Here is a 17,688-nt window from a genome sequence, read left to right on the forward strand (position 1 = left end):
GGGGCTGGCTCTTTCAACAAGAAAATGACCCCAAACACTGCTCAAAATCTACTGAGACATTCATGCAGAGGAACAAGTACAACATTCTGGAATGGCCATCTCAGTCCCCAAATCAAATCAAATCAAATCAATTTTATTTATATAGCGCCAAATCACAGCAAACAGTTGCCCCAAGGTGCTTTATATTGTAAGGCTAAAGCCATACAATAATTACAGAAAAACCCCAGCGGTCAAAACGACCCCCTATGCGCAAGCACTTGGTGACAGTGGGAAGGAAAAACTCCCTTTTAACAGGAAGAAACCTCCAGCAGAACCAGGCTCAGGGAGGGGCAGTCTTCTGCTGGGACTGGTTGGGGCTGAGGGGAGAGAATCAGGATAAAGACATGCTGTGGAAGAGAGCAGAAATCAATCACTAATGATTAAATGCAGAGTGGTGCATACAGAGCAAAAAGAGGTGAATAAAAAGAAACACTCAGTGCATCATGGGAACCCCCCAGCAGTCTAAGTCTATAGCAGCATAACTAAGGGATGGTTCAGGGTCACCTGATCCAGCCCTAACTATTAGCTTTGGCAAAAAGGAAAGTTTTAAGCTTAATCTTAAAAGTAGAGAGGGTGTCTGTCTCCCTAATCCGAATTGGGAGCTGGTTCCACAGGAAAGGAGCCTGAAAGCTGAAGGCTCTGCCTCCCATTCTACTCTTACAAACCCTAGGAACTACAAGTAAGCCTGCAGTCTGAGAGCGAAGCGCTCTATTGGGGTGATATGGTACTAAGAGGTCCCTAAGATAAGATGGGACCTGATTATTCAAAACCTTATAAGTAAGAAGAAGAATTTTAAATTCTATTCTGGAATTAACAGGGAGCCAATGAAGAGAAGCCAATATGGGTGAAATATGCTCTCTCCTTCTAGTCCCTGTCAGCACTCTAGCTGCAGCATTTTGAATTAACTGAAGGCTTTTCAGGGAACTTTTAGGACAACGTGATAATAATGAATTACAACAGTCCAGCCTAGAAGAAATAAATGCATGAATTAGCTTTTCAGCATCACTCTGAGACAAGACCTTTCTAATTTTAGAGATATTGCACAAATGCAAAAAAGCAGTCCAACATATTTGCTTAATATGCACATTGAAGGACATATCCTGATCAAAAATGACTCCAAGATTTCTCACAGTATTACTGGAGGTCAGGGTAATGCCATCCAGAGTAAGGATCTGGTTAGATACCATGTTTCTAAGATTTGTGGGGCCAAGCACAATAACTTCAGTTTTATCTGAATTTAAAAGCAGGAAATTAGAGGTCATCCATGTCTTTATGTCTGTAAGACATTCCTGCAGTTTAGCTAATTGGTGTGTGTCCTCTGGCTTCATGGATAGATAAAGCTGGGTATCATCTGCGTAACAATGAAAATTTAAGCAATGCTTTCTAATAATACTGCCTAAGGGAAGCATGTATAAAGTGAATAAAATCGGTCCTAGCACAGAACCTTGTGGAACTCCATAATTAACCCCAGATCTGAATATTATTGAAAATCTGTGGTGTGATTTTAAGCAGGCTGTCCATACTCGGAAACCAACAAACCTGAGATGTTTTGTAAAGAAGAATGGTCCAAAATACCTTCAACCAGAATCCAGACTCTCACTGAAAGCTATAGGAAGTGTTTAGAGGCTGTTATTTCTGCAAAAGGAGGATCAACTAAATATTGATGTATTTTTTTCTATTGGGGTGCCCAAATTTATGCACCTGCCTAATTTTGTTTAAAGAATTATTGCACACTTTCTGTAATTCCTATAAACTTCATTTCACTTCTCAAATATCACTGTGGTTGTCTGCTATATGATATATTTAACTGAAATTTCTGATTCAAACAACCAATGATTTATAAAGGAAAATCATGGAAAACATCAGGGGTGCCCAAACGTTTACATAAAACTCTAGTGCCAAATCATAACAAAGTTGTCTCAAGGCGCATCAGACAAGTAAGGTCAAACCTTACTAACCCCAAGAGCAAGCACACAGGTGACAGTGGTAAGGAAAAACTCCCTCTGATAATTTGAGGAAGAAACATCAACTAGACCAAACTCAAAGGGGTGACCCTCTGCCCATAATCCTTCAAAGCCTATATAAAGTGAAATCTTAATCCAGAATCTGGATCTGGATCACCTCCAAAATTCAGTGGATTCTTCCATGCCCTAATATCAATCTGTGGTGCAAATTTGGTGAGAATCTGTGAAGTAGTTTTGATGTAATCCTTCAAACTCTATATAAAGTTAAATCTTGAACCATAATCCAGACCAGAGTAACCTACAAAATTCAGTGGAGTCTTCCATGCAATAATATCTATCTGTGGTGCAAGTTTGTTGAAAAACCATGACGTAGCTTTCAAGTAATCTTTCAAAACCCATATAAAGAGAAATCTTGAACTAGAATCTGCATCCGGATCGCTTACAAAATTTAAAGGAGTCTTCCATAGCCTAAGATCTATGTGTGGTGAAAAGTTAATTAAAATCTGTGCAGTATTTTTTTACGTAATGCTTTAAAAAGCCTAAAGTGAAATCCTGAGTCACAATCTAGATCCACATCTGGGTCACCTCCAAAATTCAGTGGAGTCTTCAATGCCCAAATATCTATCTGTGGGGAAAATTTTGTCAGAATTCGTAAAGTACTTATAGTTTGGCATAATCCTTCAAAGCTTGTATAAAGTGTCATCTTGATCCAGAATCCGGATCCAGATCACCTCCAAAATTTAATGACGTCTTCCATAGCCGAATATGTATCTGTGGTGAAATCTTTGCAGTCATTTTGACGTAATCCTGCGAACAGACAGTCCGATAAATAAACAAATAAACACAGATGATTTTATTGTGTCCTTGGCGGAAGTAATAAACACCGGTGATTTTATTATATATAAAGTTGAAGTTGTGAGTGTTGCTGGCTGTGGATCAGATTATCAGAGGTTATCCAGAAGCCAAAAAGTCACTGAATGAATCTTTAACTGTTTCTCCACATCAAAGTGCAGAATGATCACGTTCACAAGGACACTGCATTTTCATTCAGGAAGATGGTTGAAATACAGTGGCTTGCAAAAGTTGACTTCATGAAAATGAATTATTGGCACTTAAACCTGAGTTCATATAACTTTCAGTTTGGTAATTTATAAGGTTTTGCAGTTAATAAATAAGGCAGCATTGTGTCACTGCGTGTTTGTAAAAGAAAAAAAAAAATCTGAAAAATTGCCCACACAAAAGCAGTTTGAATTTTGTAAAATGTAAGTTAAAAAAAAAGTCTTAAAATTTTCCTTCAGATCCCAATGTTCATTTTCTATATCCACTTACTACAATCATGTGTCACGGGGTTGCTGGAGCTCATCTCAGCAGTCACAGGGCGAGAGCCGGGGTGCACCCTGGACAGGACACCAGTCTATGACAGGACCACACAGAGACAAACAAACTCATTCATGCCTATGGTCAATTTTAAGTTTACAATTCACCTAATGTCCATGTCTTTGGAAGAGGTATGAACCCGGAGCACATGGAGGGAACCCACACAAACATGGAGAGAATATGCAAACTCTGCAGAAAAAAGGACCAGGCGGGAAGTGACTGCAGGACGTTGTTGCTGTGATGGAACCATGAAAACCACTAATCCACTGTGCCAATCTAGAGCCAGATATGTAGAAGAATATTATTCAAAAAATCTAACACGGAAACAATCATTTACTATTTAAATCCAGCTAAAACTTGAATTCTCTTGCGAATACTAACAGATTTGAAACCATAAATCAGAGGATTCATAATTGGAGAAATAAAAAGAAATTCTACTGCAACAAAATTCTGAAAGGTTTGAGGCAAATTTTTTGAACCAAACCTCATATACATTAAATCAAACAGTATTGTCACAAGAAAAGTGAGTAAGGAGGTTAAATGTGGCACACAGGTTTGCATAAACTTTCTCCTGTTTTCTAGAGAACTTATGCATGTTTTGATTAAATACATGTATGACCAAATTATGAACAAACCATGAAAAACATAAATGATTATTGTAATATAAGCAACAATGTTGTTAATCATTGTGTCAGATGAAGAACAAGCAAGTTGAACAATAATCCAGTTTATACAAACAATCCTGGAAATATTTGAGCTGCATAATTTGAGTCTAGATGTGAGGAAAATATTAATGCCCATTACACAAAAAGGTGTTAGCCATGAGAAAACCACGACCTGTAAGAGTCTTTTCTTTGTCATGATGGAGTGGTACTGCAGGGGGCGACATATAGCCAGGTATCTGTCATATGCCATAAGTGCAAGAATAGAAAGATCACTCAAAGCATATGAGTACACCAGCAGAGCCTGAATCAGACAGCCGGAATAAGAGATCAAATGGACAGGAGACAGCAGATCCCAGAGAAATTTGGGGTAAAAACCTGTTGTCCCAGGGAGTGTATTCAAACAAAAGGCACACAGCAGAATATACATGGGTTCATGGAGATTCTTATCTGAAATAATGATGACAACAAGAGAAACATTTAACAGAAAAATCAAACAGTAACATATTAAAGTCACAGAGAAAAGAGTGATTCTGTGGTTCATTGTTTCATTTAACCCTGAAAGAAAAAACACATTTATTGAGGACTCATTGCCCATTTCATGAACATGCTGTTTGCCTCTGTTCCTGAAAAGTGTGTGTTTTCCCTTCACACTCTCTTTATACTGTGTCTGACTGCAGCAACACATCAGCTGGGATTTCAAGTTAACCAATCAGAAGTTTAATCTTTTATCATTTACTTTCTACAGCTGCGTCACAGCCAGTGAGGTCTAATGTGCAGGCTGAGATAATGTCAGAATGAGAATGTTTCTTTTCAAGATGTATTTACTTTCATGTCACATGTATTTTATAAAAGTCATTCCGATCATTTATTTATTATTAAGTGACATTAATTAAAAACAATGAAATCATTTCATTTCTTTTGAGCTTTTCTGCTTCTACAACCCCTGGCAAAAATTATGGAATCACCGGCCTCAGAGGATGTTCGTTCAGTTGTTTAATTTTGTAGAAAAAAAGCAGATCACAGACATGACACAAAACTAAAGTCATTTCAAATGGCAACTTTCTGGCTTTAAGAAACACTATAAGAAATCAAGAAAAAAAGATTGTGGCAGTCAGTAACGGTTACTTTTTTAGACCAAGCAGAGGAAAAAAAATATGGAATCACTCCATTCTGAGGAAAAAATTATGGAATCACCCTGTAAATTTTCATCCCCCAAATTAACACCTGCATCAGATCAGATCTGCTCATTGACATTGACCCTATGTGTCTTTTTTGCAAGGAATGTTTTTGCAGTTTTTGCTCTATGGCAAGATGCATTATCATCTTGAAAAATGATTTCATCATCCCCAAACATCCTTTCAATTGTCCAAAATATCAACATAAACTTGTGCATTTATTGATGATGTAATGACAGCCATCTCCCCAGTGCCTTTACCTGACATGCAGCCCCATATCATCAATGACTGTGGAAATTTACATGTTCTCTTCAGGCAGTCATCTTTATAAATCTCATTGGAAAGGCACCAAACAAAAGTTCCAGCATCATCACCTTGCCCAATGCAGATTCGAGATTCATCACTGAATATGACTTTCATCCAGTCATCCACAGTCCACAATTGCTTTTCCTTAGCCCATTGTAACCTTGTTTTTTTCTGTTTAGGTGTTAATGATGCCTTTCGTTTAGCTTTTCTGTATGTAAATCCCATTTCCTTTAGGCGGTTTCTTACAGTTCGGTCACAGACGTTGACTCCAGTTTCCTCCCATTCGTTCCTCATTTGTTTTGTGGTACATTTTTCGATTTTTGAGACATATTGCTTTAAGTTTTCTGTCTTGATGCTTTGATGTCTTCCATGGTCTACCAGTATGTTTGCCTTTAACAACCTTCCCATGTTGTTTGTATTTGGTCCAGAGTTTAGACACAGCTGACTGTGAATAACCAACATCTTTTGCAACATTGCGTGATGATTTACTCTCTTTTAAGAGTTTGATAATCCTCTCCTTTGTTTCAATTGACATCTCTCGTGTTGGAGCCATGATTCATGTCAGTCCACTTGGTGCAACAGCTCTCCAAGGTGTGTTCACTCCTTTTTAGATGCAGACTAATGAGCAGATCTGATATGATGCAGGTGTTAGTTTTGGGGATGAAAATTTACAGGGTGATTCCATAATTTATTCCTCAGAATTGAGTGATTCCATATTTTTTTCCTCTGCTTGGTCTAAAAAAGCAACCGTTACTGACTGCCACAATCTTTTTTTCTTGATTTCTTATAGTGTTTCTTAAAGCCAGAAAGTTGCCATTTGAAATGACTTTAGTTTTGTGTCATGTCTGTGATCTGCTTTTTTTCTACAAAATTAAACAACTGAATGAACATCCTCCGAGGCCGGTGATTCCATAATTTTTGCCAGGGGTTGTATGAGGACATGGAAGAGTCCACTGAATTTTGGAGATGTTGTAGATCATCTCATATAGAAGACACCTTCATTTTACGCATTCTGATTTCCTGCTGCCGTCTCTGAGTGAAAAACATTCTCTGAGGCTTTTAGAATTTCAAGTGATTCTCTTTGCTGTTAAACCCAGATGGGGGAAATGTTGTGGATTGCCATGTTATTTTTTGAGTTTGCTGTGTTGAACATGTTCTTTGACACGCTCCATGGCCTTCTAGGTATCTTACAGTGACATCATCACTGTGGACTGATCAGAGAGACATTTTTCTTGAATAAAGTTAATTTTAAAAGTAAGCGCCAGACATGCTTTTGTATTTGAGACCATATTCTGATTAATTTAAACTGTCTGTTGGTGTTTAGATTTGAGGTGTAGTCAAGTCTATGTTCAGACTGTTTGCCTCAAAGCACAATAACAAGCTAAAGCTCAGATGCAATTTTTTCTTTGCCTGTTCATGTTTTTCTTTTTAATGTAGCCAAGATGAACTATTCATAATGCTGAACTGAACAGCACGTGTCAAAATAACAAAGATGTCCCCAGAGACTGTATACACACGCACACACACACACACACACACACACACACACACACACACACACACACACACACACACACACACACACACACACACACACACACACACACACACACACACACACACACAGGAGCGTGACCTTATCAGAGTGGTACTTGAACCAGCTTCACCATGCGTCATGTCGGACAAGCAGCAGTCGCGCGTGTGTGTTGATGCATTGCAGCTGTGTTATGCTGCGAAGCTGTTCACAGTCTTTCCACATCATTTGTCTTTGATAATGACTTTCGTTCCACACTTGGTATCTTTTCCAACTGTTTCTTGAATGTGCACATTCTGCCTGGGCTTTTGTGTGTGTGTGTGTGTGTATGAGTGTGTCGGGGTGGGGGGGCTGGGAGTTATCTTTTTAAATACCATAGTTTAAAACATTCTGCTATGTAATGTGTGCTGTTTACACATAATAAATCCTTGAAGACTGTGTTGATGTCCAGCAGGTGCTCCACTGCCCGTGTTTGAAGATGACTTTAATGTAGCATTGCACATGTTCTCCCAGGAAGACTCTGAATTCAAACTTTCATTCAGATTTTCCTCATCTGATAAGAAGCAGCTGGTCCACAATTTAGTCAACCTCAACCAATAGAAAACACCTAAGTAATTTAAAGATGTCATTCCTGATTCCCCTCTCTGCTGCTCAGGCTAGTATCTCATTGGGCTGTGACTGGTGGAGAGTAGGCGGAGACACAAAATCAAATGAAAACAGGCAAAAAGGCAACAAACTGCTCATGTTGCCAGAATCTGGAATTTTGTATTGTCATGTGTGTTGTGTTCTGTTTAGTTATTTTGTTTTTGCTGTTTTTTTTGTATGTTCGTTTCCAGCTCTGCTCTTGTATTTCTTTTCTCGTCCTGCTTGCTTCATCATGTATTTTGATCTCCTGCCTGTTTCCCAGACTATGCCTTTATCCTGATGATTATTGTACTGTTGGTCTTCCTGGACTGCCTTCTCGTGTACTGACCCCACCTTATCCTACAAGTAAACTGCCTTAAATGCCAGAGTGGTTTGTCCGAGTCCTGTATTTGTGTCCAGCCATTCCTGACCACCAGGCCTGATAGATCAATCTGGCAAGTGATGGACACAGCAAGCTCAGTAGCCTCATCGGCTTCTGTACCCGAACCTGTTTTTTGCAACCAGTTGTCTTATCCACAACAATTCACCGGAGAGACGGGTGATGTCAAACTAGGCATGGGCCGGTATGAGATTTGGACGGTATGATAACCGTGGGCAAAAATACCACGGTTTCATGGTTTCACGGTTTCACGGTATTATGAAGCTTTCAAGTGTGCTTTTAACAACATTATGGCTATTTGCATATGAAGTGTGCATGATTCAGGCACACTAATTTACGCGCTGTCTACCACTACGAGCACAAAACCACTGATAACTTTGGAGGAAATACCAAAATAATAGTCGCTCTTTTAGACATGTAGCTTCTGCCCCGTGGGAAACATGACTTACTTGCTTAGGGAGAAACGTGGCTGGAAAAAGGTCCAGAACTCCGGATGCTTAATATTGGCCCAGCTAGCTGGTCCTGGTGGACAACATCCAGGACCAGCTAGTCGCCATTGACCTTCCTGAAGATCTCAATGAGGTCATCGCGCTGGCTATCCAGGTACTGTCCTGCTATCATGATCTTGTACCAGTATTCAGTAAACCCTAAGCTAAGTCTTTGTTGCCTCACCGCTAATTTGTTTGTGCCATTGAGCTCCTCCCTGGGGCGATCCAACCCTGGGGAAAGCTTTTTGCCCTCTTGGCACCTGAACGCACCGCAATGAATGAATATATCCAGGAATTGCTTGTGGCCGGCTTGATTCGACCCTCTTCATTGCCTGCATGGGAGGGGTTTGAGAAAAAGGATAAGTCCCTCTGTCCTTTCATAGATTACCGTGGGGTTAATGCCATATTGGTAAAGAACCGGTACCCACTGCCTCTCATTTCTACTAGGTTCCAATCGTGTGGAGGCACTAAAATATTCACTAACCTTGATCTTTGTAATGCATATCATTTAGTCAGGATGAGACAGAGGATGAGTAGAAGACAGCAGTGAACATGCCCACCGATCACTATGAATATTTAGCAATGCCCTTTGACCTCACGAATGCTCCTGCTGTCTTCCAAAACTTGGTTAATGATGTCGTGCATGAGTTCCTCAATATGTGCATTTTTGTGTACAGTGGTCCCTTGCTATATCGCGGTTCTCCTTTCATGGCCTCGCAGTTTCGCGGATTTTTTTAGTGTAATTTTTCATGCTTCTTCTCTTTTTTTTAACAGCGCATTGTGTTCTGTGTCCTCATCAGGCCGGCCGGTCGGCATCACCGCGATTGCTCTCACTGCCTCCGATGCGCTTACCGAGTCTGCGGCAGACTCGGTAAGCGCTGCAGCGCTTGAGAGCCACTCGCACCGACCCACTGTCTGTTGTGCTGAGTTGCAGCCAAAATCTGGCAACAGGTCCAGAGACTACGCTCGCTGTTTTGATGCAGAGCGCTCCAGCAGCCCGCAAGGATAGAATTCAGCAGTGCTATATGGTCTCAGTAACCGCAGCTGCAGAGCTCCGTGGCCACTGACAGAAGTTTGTTTCTTTTTAATGACTTGGATTCTTTGTGGGTCCCGCATCCATCTTGCAACGGTAACACCGGAGGCAGTGAGCGAAGGGAGAGCATGCGCATTGTGTTCTGCGTGTGTCTGTTTATAAGAATCTTCTCGCCCAGAAGAAAAAAAGAGCGCCAACAACTACCCATAACTGTGTTTTTCACTTGGAAAAAGACACCTGCCCGAGGTGTCTCTCAGTGGAAAAACACGCTGCGGAGTGGTGCCAGGACGCCGAGGCGCGATCAGAGGAACTGTGAAATACTGGTCAGTCACTATTAATAATTTCTTATGTGTCCAACCTTGTAGGTTGATCGTTAAAATTAAATTTGTTAGTTCTAAAAGCCATCATAATTATTCATAGGAAAAAGTCCTATTTTTACGAGGTCTGTCCAAAAAGTAACGGACCTTTTATTTTTTTTCAAAAACTATATGGATTTGAATCATGTGTGATTGCATCAGCCAAGCTTGAACCTTCGTGCGCATGCGTGAGTTTTTTCACGCCTGTCGGTTGCATCATTCGCCTGTGGGCAGACTTTGAGTGAGCACTGGTCCACCCCCCTTGTCGGATTTTCATTGTCAGGGAAATGTCTGAATAATTTGGAGCTTTGCTGCATCAAATTTTTCCAGAAACTGTGAGAGACAGCCAGGTGGACACCTTTCGCTAAATTCAGATGGCTTTCAGGGACGATTTTATGGGGATCACACAGATTGAGGAGTGTTACAGCCGGTTTAAAGACCGCCCACAGCGGCTGAGGGCGCGCCGCGTTCCAAGCGGCGATCGACAGGCTCAAACGACCAGATCATTTCCAAACTGAACGCTGTGTTGATCCGGGACGTCATCTGACTACCACAGAAATGGCAGAAGACGTGGACATCAAGACTTTTTTGGCACATTCCACTGTTACAAGAGTTTTTGTCATGGAAAGAGGAGCGGAGGAATGCACCACCATGCCGCAAATGGCGCGGCACAAAACCACCTCCGTGTTGGTCTCACAGGATGGCTTTCAGATGGATTTCAGACGGCTTTCGGTGGCTTTTCAGTCATGTGACTATCCGAGAAATTGTGGATTAGCTGGACATGCCAGAACATGTCCTGTGAGGCTTCATCACGGCGTTGCTTTGCGCCATGCGGCTCCATCCCGATGCGCGAATTCCTGTGGTTTTGTGCCGCGCCATTTGCGGCATGGTGGCGCATTCCTCCGCTCCTCTTTCCATGACAAAAACTCCTGAAACTGAAATAAAGGACAAAAGGGACATAAGTCCTGCTCACAGGCTGGCTGCCAGAGACAGGACATGTCCACATCAAGTATGAACTCAAGAAATCTCCACGTCACTACATATCCAGTCCCTGATTGGTCATCGTGATGTGACAAGACAAAAAAGTTCAGATTTTTCAACTTGGGGAGGAAGGCAATGCTCAAAATCGCTTCATTCGAGTCCATCACGTTGCATTGCGTAGCTTGGACTTTTGTGGCACCACAACACGTCCTTCCATAAAGATTACATGGCAACCTGTCGCCGGCATCGCTCGCGTGGCATCCGGTGTGAACACGGCATTAAAGCTAGGCAGGCGAGGTGGGCTATTTTCTTCAGTCATTTCAATTTTGCATTGTCTTACCGACTGGGCTCCAAAAACGGAACAGGATCACAGAAAGGTGACTTGCCAGATGTGTCTTCCGACCCCAGAACCATTTTTTCTGCCTCCTGTTTCGTTTCAGCCATAACATGGGAAATTGAGTTTAAGGTTAAGTCTGTTTTGGGTAACACGCCAGTTTCTCCGGGGTGACCACTTGGCAAATCGTTCATTACAGCTTCTCTGAGGTGGGAAGTAATCAAGTGGAGCCATGACAGCCACTTTTCGTGTCACACTGGTATCAAGAAATCTGCTTACGTGGTACAACAAAGATCCTCGTGGCCTTGTTTGCTCCAAGACGTTTCTGAATATGTTCATGCTTGTCAAGTGTGTGCTATGCACAAGTCCTCCATGTGGCCACTTGCAGGCACTTTTGTTTCCTTTGCCTGTTCTTACGCATCGGTGGTCACACAGTTCTGTTGATTTTGTAACTTATCTTCTGCCCTCTAGGGGCAACATTGCTGTATTTACTGTGGTGAATAGATTGTCAAAAATGGCTCATTTCATTCTTCTGCCTAAGCTTCCCTCAGCCAAGGAAACTGCCGAGGTCATGCTATCTCAGGTCTTCAGGTTATGCAGTTTCCCTCAGGAAATCAGGAGATCCTCGCCTCTCAGCATGTTGTTTTGAACTAGCTCAAATGTTTGCCTTCCTCTTCTTTTGGATTGTCTCCTTTTCATGTTGTGTATGGTTACCAACCTCCCTTGATTTCCTCCACAGCCTTATGCTCCTCTGTTTCCTCATCCCTCAGTCTCATCCTCCAATGCCGACGAACGTGGGAGTGGGCAAGAAGGGCCCTGCTATGTTCCTCAGCGGCTTACAGGGTTGCTAATGACCAGAAGAGATCCATGACGCCGTCTTATTCATCTGGACAGAAGATGTGGCTCTTCACATGCCACCTGCCCCTGAGAGGACTGCCCAGGAAACTTGCTCCCAGTTTTGTTGGTCCAGTCCCAATTTCCAAAATTATTAATCCTGTCTCTATTTGTCTTCATCTCCTGATGTCGATGAATATCCATCCCACATTCCATGCCAGAAATGTCAAGCCTGTTCGTTCCAGCCCGTTGTGCCCTCCGGCCATTCCCCAGCCCTCCGCCCGGTTGGTGGTTGGTGGCCCAGTCTTCACTGTGCGGCATCTCCTGGACTCTCGTCAGCAGGGTTGTGGCATCGAGTACCTGGTGGACTGGGACGGTTATGGCCCAGAGAAGCAGTCATGGATTACCTCCTGCTTTGTGTTAGAACAAGCCTTGATTTGTGACTTTCATGCTGCTCACCCTGGTTCCCCTGGGCCATTGGGGTTCGGCTGTTGGGGAGGGTGTACTGTCAGAATTTGGAATTTTGTATTCTCATGTGTGTGGTGTTCTGTTTAGTTATTTTATTTTACTGTTTTCTTTGGATGTTAGTTCTCTTGCTGGTTTTTTCCTGCTTGTGGTTTTCTGTTTCTATCTCTCTTGTCTGTCTTTTGGTGCGTGATGGTGGGTGTTTCACTCTGTCTCGCCACACCCTTGTTCTGGTGCTTTTCACACACACATGTGTCTAATCTGTAGCGCATCAGCTGGGTGTACATAAGCTTCACTCAATTCTCTAGTCCCTTGCCAGATCGATGTGCCTTGTGCCTTCTTTCCTGCTCTGTTCTCTATTTTTTTCTCATCCTGCCTGCCTCATCATGTTTTTTGATCTCCTGCCAGTTTTCCAGACCACTTCTTCAGCCTGATGATCATTGTACTGTTGCTATTTTTGGACTACCTTCTCATTTTTGATCAGGATATGTCATTCAAAGCGCATATTAAACAAATATGTAGGACTGCTTTTTTGCATTTACGCAATATCTCTAAAATTAGAAAGGTCTTGTCTCAGAGTGATGCTGAAAAACTAATTCATGCATTTATTTCCTCTAGGCTGGACTATTGTAATTCATTATTATCAGGTTGTCCTAAAAGTTCCCTGAAAAGCCTTCAGTTATTCAAAATGCTGCAGCTAGAGTACTAACGGGGACTAGAAGGAGAGAGCATATCTCACCCATATTGGCCTCTCTTCATTGGCTTCCTGTTAATTCTAGAATAGAATTTAAAATTCTTCTTCTTACTTATAAGGTTTTGAATAATCAGGTCCCATCTTATCTTAGGGACCTCATAGTACCATATCACCCCAATAGAGTGCTTCGCTCTCAGACTGCAGGCTTACTTGTAGTTCCTAGGGTTTGTAAGAGTAGAATGGGAGGCAGAACCTTCAGCTTTCAGGCTCCTCTCCTGTGGAACCAGCTCCCAATTCAGATCAGGGAGACAGACACCCTCTCTACTTTTAAGATTAGGCTTAAAACTTTCCTTTTTGCTAAAGCTTATAGTTAGGGCTGGATCAGGTGACCCTGAACATCCCTTAGTTATGCTGCTATAGACTTAGATTGCTGGGGGGTTCCCATGATGCACTGAGTGTTTCTTTCTCTTTTTGCTCTGTATGCACCACTCTGCATTTACTCATTAGTGATTGATCTCTGATCCCCTCCACAGCATGTCTTTTTCCTGGTTCTCTCCCTCAGCCCCAACCAGTCCCAGCAGAAGACTGCCCCTCCCTGAGCCTGGTTCTGCTGGAGGTTTCTTCCTGTTAAAAGGGAGTTTTTCCTTCCCACTGTCGCCAAGTGCTTGCTCACAGGGGGTCGTTTTGACCGTTGGGGTTTTTCAGTAATTATTGTATGGCTTTGCCTTACGATATAAAGCGCCTTGGGGCAACTGTTTGTTGTGATTTGGCGCTATATAAATAAAACTGATTGATTGATTGATGTACCGACCACAGCTTAACCGACAAGTTAACTGCCTCAAACACCAGAGCTGTTTGTCTGAGTCCTGCATTTGTGTCCAGCCATTCCTGATCACCAAGCCTGATACACATGGAATCTCACTGAATAGGTCCTCCCGACATTTGCGCACATGGTGGCTGACTGTTCACTGAATGCCATCTGGAGTGGTGGCAAAAATTGAGCAGTCCCCACACAATGCTGCGTGAGAGCCACTGACATGCAGCATATACACAAAAGTTGAGTTGCACTGCTGCTGTCTTTGCAGGCGCAGGGATATGCACGTGTATGGTGAGTGGCACTCTGACGGATGTTGAGCGTCACTGGCATCGCTGACATGATGACATGTTGCGAACACTGTACACAGGGTGGAAGTGTAAACACGCTTGATCTGGGAAACATGGCATGTAAGATAAATCTGTGGCATGTTGGTGTGCGGTGTACCTTTAAGGTAATGGTTGGCGGTGCCAACATGGCGTTGAAACCTCAGAGCACGCAGAGTGTGCGTGCCTACAAACCACCTGGAGTGGGTTTTCTTGGAGGTGGCATGCCATGCACTCATGCATGACTTTGTTTGGGGCAAATTCTACACCCAAAGCTGCGCGTTTGTCGGTTCTTACAGGGCAGCAGTCTGGCCTGCGTGTGCGTTTCCTTCCTGTTTGGTCAGAGTGTGTGCTGACAGGCATGTGCTGTGGGCTTGGGGCTCTCTCCCGTGAGCCTGGGTTGTTGTGGGACTTCGTTGTGAATTCCTTTGTGGCGCTCCTCCTCCTCCTGCTGTCTGTGAGTGCACACACCTACCCCAGCAGTTAAGACGCCTGCCGGTTCACATAAAACCTTTAACCTGATTGGTAACAGTGCAATATTGAAACCGGTGGAAAAGTGTAACATGAGAACTGAGGACAAGTGTAATATAAGAACTGTCTGAAAAGGGTGCAATGAAATGTCAATGATGAACTGTGTATAATTTATGAACTATATTTTGTAACTTTGGGAATATATTTAAAATAATTGGAGACTTATTATAAACTGTTAAAATAAAACTACATTTTGATAATGTACCTCTCTTTATTTCATGTACCTGGCGCTGCCTTTTTGGGATAATTTAAGTGTTGAATGGTCCCGGGGCCATATCCTCGGTTGGCATTGTTGGTCTCCTTCTTAAATTAAATCCTAAAATTAAATCACAATTAAAACTACTCTGCTTTGCCACAAATCCTAAGAGACTGGGGCAGACAGAGCCAGACTGGTGCTGGGTTGAAGACCCTGTCCACAACAAACGGACTGATGAAGTGGGGTGCCAGGTTGTGCGACTCAGTTTTGAAAAGAATGTCATAGGAGAATAAAGACACCTCCTGGCCAGATCGGTACTGGGGGTGGGGTGCTGGGGTATGATGCTGATCTGCATGGCATTGGCTCCTGTACCTCCCCCGGAGCAAGGCGAAACTTGTCGTCTTCCACATCTGTCAGCATTGCTGCAGGTGTCCCGCACCAGTGGGACGGCGAGGTCTTTTCCGTGGGCCAGAAATGAGTGTGGCTGACAGCTCAGGGACCACTCAAAAGGAGAGAGTCTGGTGCCAGACCTGACTTGAGTATTGTGGGCATAATCCACCCATGGCAGCTGATCACTCCACGACATCAGATGGGAAGACGTAACACACTAGAGAGGATATACTGAAGTTCCTGGTTTGCACATTCTGCCTAGCTGTCGGTCTGTGGATAAAAGCCGGACGAAAGACTAACCGAGGCCCCGAGTGCTGAGCAGAATATCTTCCACACCTGTGGGTGAACTCAGGTCCTCGGTCCAACAGGGGAGATTTTCAGTAGTGAAAAAAAGTGAAACTTGATTCAGAATCTGGATCTAGATCACCTCCAAAATTTCATGGAGACTTCCATGGCGTTATATGTATCTGTGGTGCAAATTTGGTGAGAATCTGTGAAGTAGTTTTGATGTAATCCTTCAAATCCTATATAGAGTGAAATCTTGATCCAGAATCCAGATCTGGATCACATCCAAAATTCAGTGGGGACTTCCATGCTGTACTATCTATCTTTGTTGCAAATTTGGTGAGACTCTGTGAAATAGTTATGAAGCAATCCTTCAAGCACTATACAAAGGGAAAACTTGATCAAGAATTTAGATCCAGATCACCTCCAAAATTCAGTGGATTCTTCCATGCCCTAATATCTATCTGTGGTGCAAATTTGGTGAGAATCCGTGATGTAGTTTTGAAATAATCCTTCAAAGGCTATATAAATTGACATCTTCATCCTTTATTTGGATTTGGATCCAGATAACTTCCAAAATAATATCTGTCTGTGGTGAAAATTTAGTCAAAAATCTGTGCACTATTTTTGACGTAATCCTGCTAACAGACAGCCAGACAGACAAATAAATAAATAAACAAGAGCAATAAAAGATTTCTGACGGCTGCCAACCCAGAAACCAGATCACCTCCAAAATTCTTTGGAATCTTCCATTCCCTAATATCTATCTGTGTGCAAATTTGCTGAGAATTCATGAAGCAGTTTTGACATCTTTCAAAGCTGATATAAAGGGAAATCTTGATTCAGAATCCAGATAGAATCCATGAAGTACTTTTAATGTAATATTTCAAAGCCTATATAAAGTGTTATCTTCATACAGAATGCGGATAACCTACAAAATTCAGTGGAGTCTTCCATGCTCTAATATCGATCTGCGGTGCAAATTTGGTGAGAATCCATGAAGTAGTTTTGACGTAATATTTTAAAGCCTATATAAAGAGTTATCTTCATACAGAATGCGGATAACCTACAAAATTCAGTGGAGTCTTCCATGCCCTAATATCGATCTGCCGTGCAAATTTGGTGAGAATCCGTGAAGTAGTTTTGACGTAATCCTTCAAAGTCTATATAAAAAGAAATCTTGATCCAAAATCCAGATCTGGATCACTTCCAAAATTCAGTGGAGTCTTCCATGCCCAATTATCTATCTGTGGTGTAAATCTTGTAAGAATTCATGAAGTAGTTTGGCATAATCCTTCAAAGCTTGCATATAGTGTCATCTTGATCCAGAATCCGGATCCAGATCACCTCCAAAATTTAATAGCGTCTTCCATGGCCTAATATGTATCTGTGGTGAAAATTTCGTCAAAATATTTGCAGTAGTTTTGACGTAATCCTGCAAAAAGACAGTCCAACAAATAAATAAAAAAATAAACATGATTTTATTGTGTCCTTGGCGGACGTAATAAACTCTGTTGATTTTATTATACGAGGTCTATTAGAAAAGTATCCGACCTTATTATTTTTTTCAAAAACCATATGGATTTGAATCACGTGTGATTACATCAGACATGCTTGAACCCTCGTGGGCCTGCGAGAGTTTTTTCACGCCTGTCGGTTACGTCATTCACCTGTGGGCAGTCTTTGAGTGAGGAGTGGCCCACCCTCTCGTTGATTTTTTCATTGTTTAGGAATGGCTCAGAGACTGCTGCTTTGTTTGATCAAAATTTTTTCAAAACTGTAAGGCACAACTGAGTGGACACCATTCAATAAATTCAGCTGGTTTTCGGTAAAAATTTTAACGGTTGATGAGAGATTTTGGTCTGGTAGTGTCGCCG

General features: G+C 42.2%; 2 protein-coding genes across 2 annotated transcripts in view; both read right to left on the reverse strand.

Moving 5' to 3' along the window:
• Nucleotides 1-3,716: 3,716 nt before the first annotated feature.
• Nucleotides 3,717-4,640, reverse strand: LOC117524268 (olfactory receptor 6N1-like). Its single transcript, XM_034186039.1, has one exon. The coding sequence runs from the start codon at nucleotides 4,638-4,640 to the stop codon at nucleotides 3,717-3,719; it is 924 nt and encodes a 307-aa protein (XP_034041930.1).
• A 3,990-nt stretch (nucleotides 4,641-8,630) lies between these two features.
• The window catches only part of LOC117524269 (olfactory receptor 1019-like), a 65,757-nt gene continuing 56,699 nt past the window's right edge, over nucleotides 8,631-17,688 (reverse strand). Inside the window, 1 exon segment of the mRNA XM_034186040.1 lies at nucleotides 8,631-8,832. Within this exon segment, the coding sequence (XP_034041931.1) occupies nucleotides 8,631-8,832 (202 nt within the window).

This window comes from Thalassophryne amazonica, chromosome 14 (assembly GCF_902500255.1).
Source record: "Thalassophryne amazonica chromosome 14, fThaAma1.1, whole genome shotgun sequence".
Classification (NCBI taxonomy): Eukaryota; Metazoa; Chordata; class Actinopteri; order Batrachoidiformes; family Batrachoididae; genus Thalassophryne; species Thalassophryne amazonica.

Bases quoted from the DNA above. Each gene is read 5' to 3' on its own strand.
- LOC117524268 (XM_034186039.1), bottom strand. From the start codon at position 4,640: ATGGGCAATGAGTCCTCAATAAATGTGTTTTTTCTTTCAGGGTTAAAT.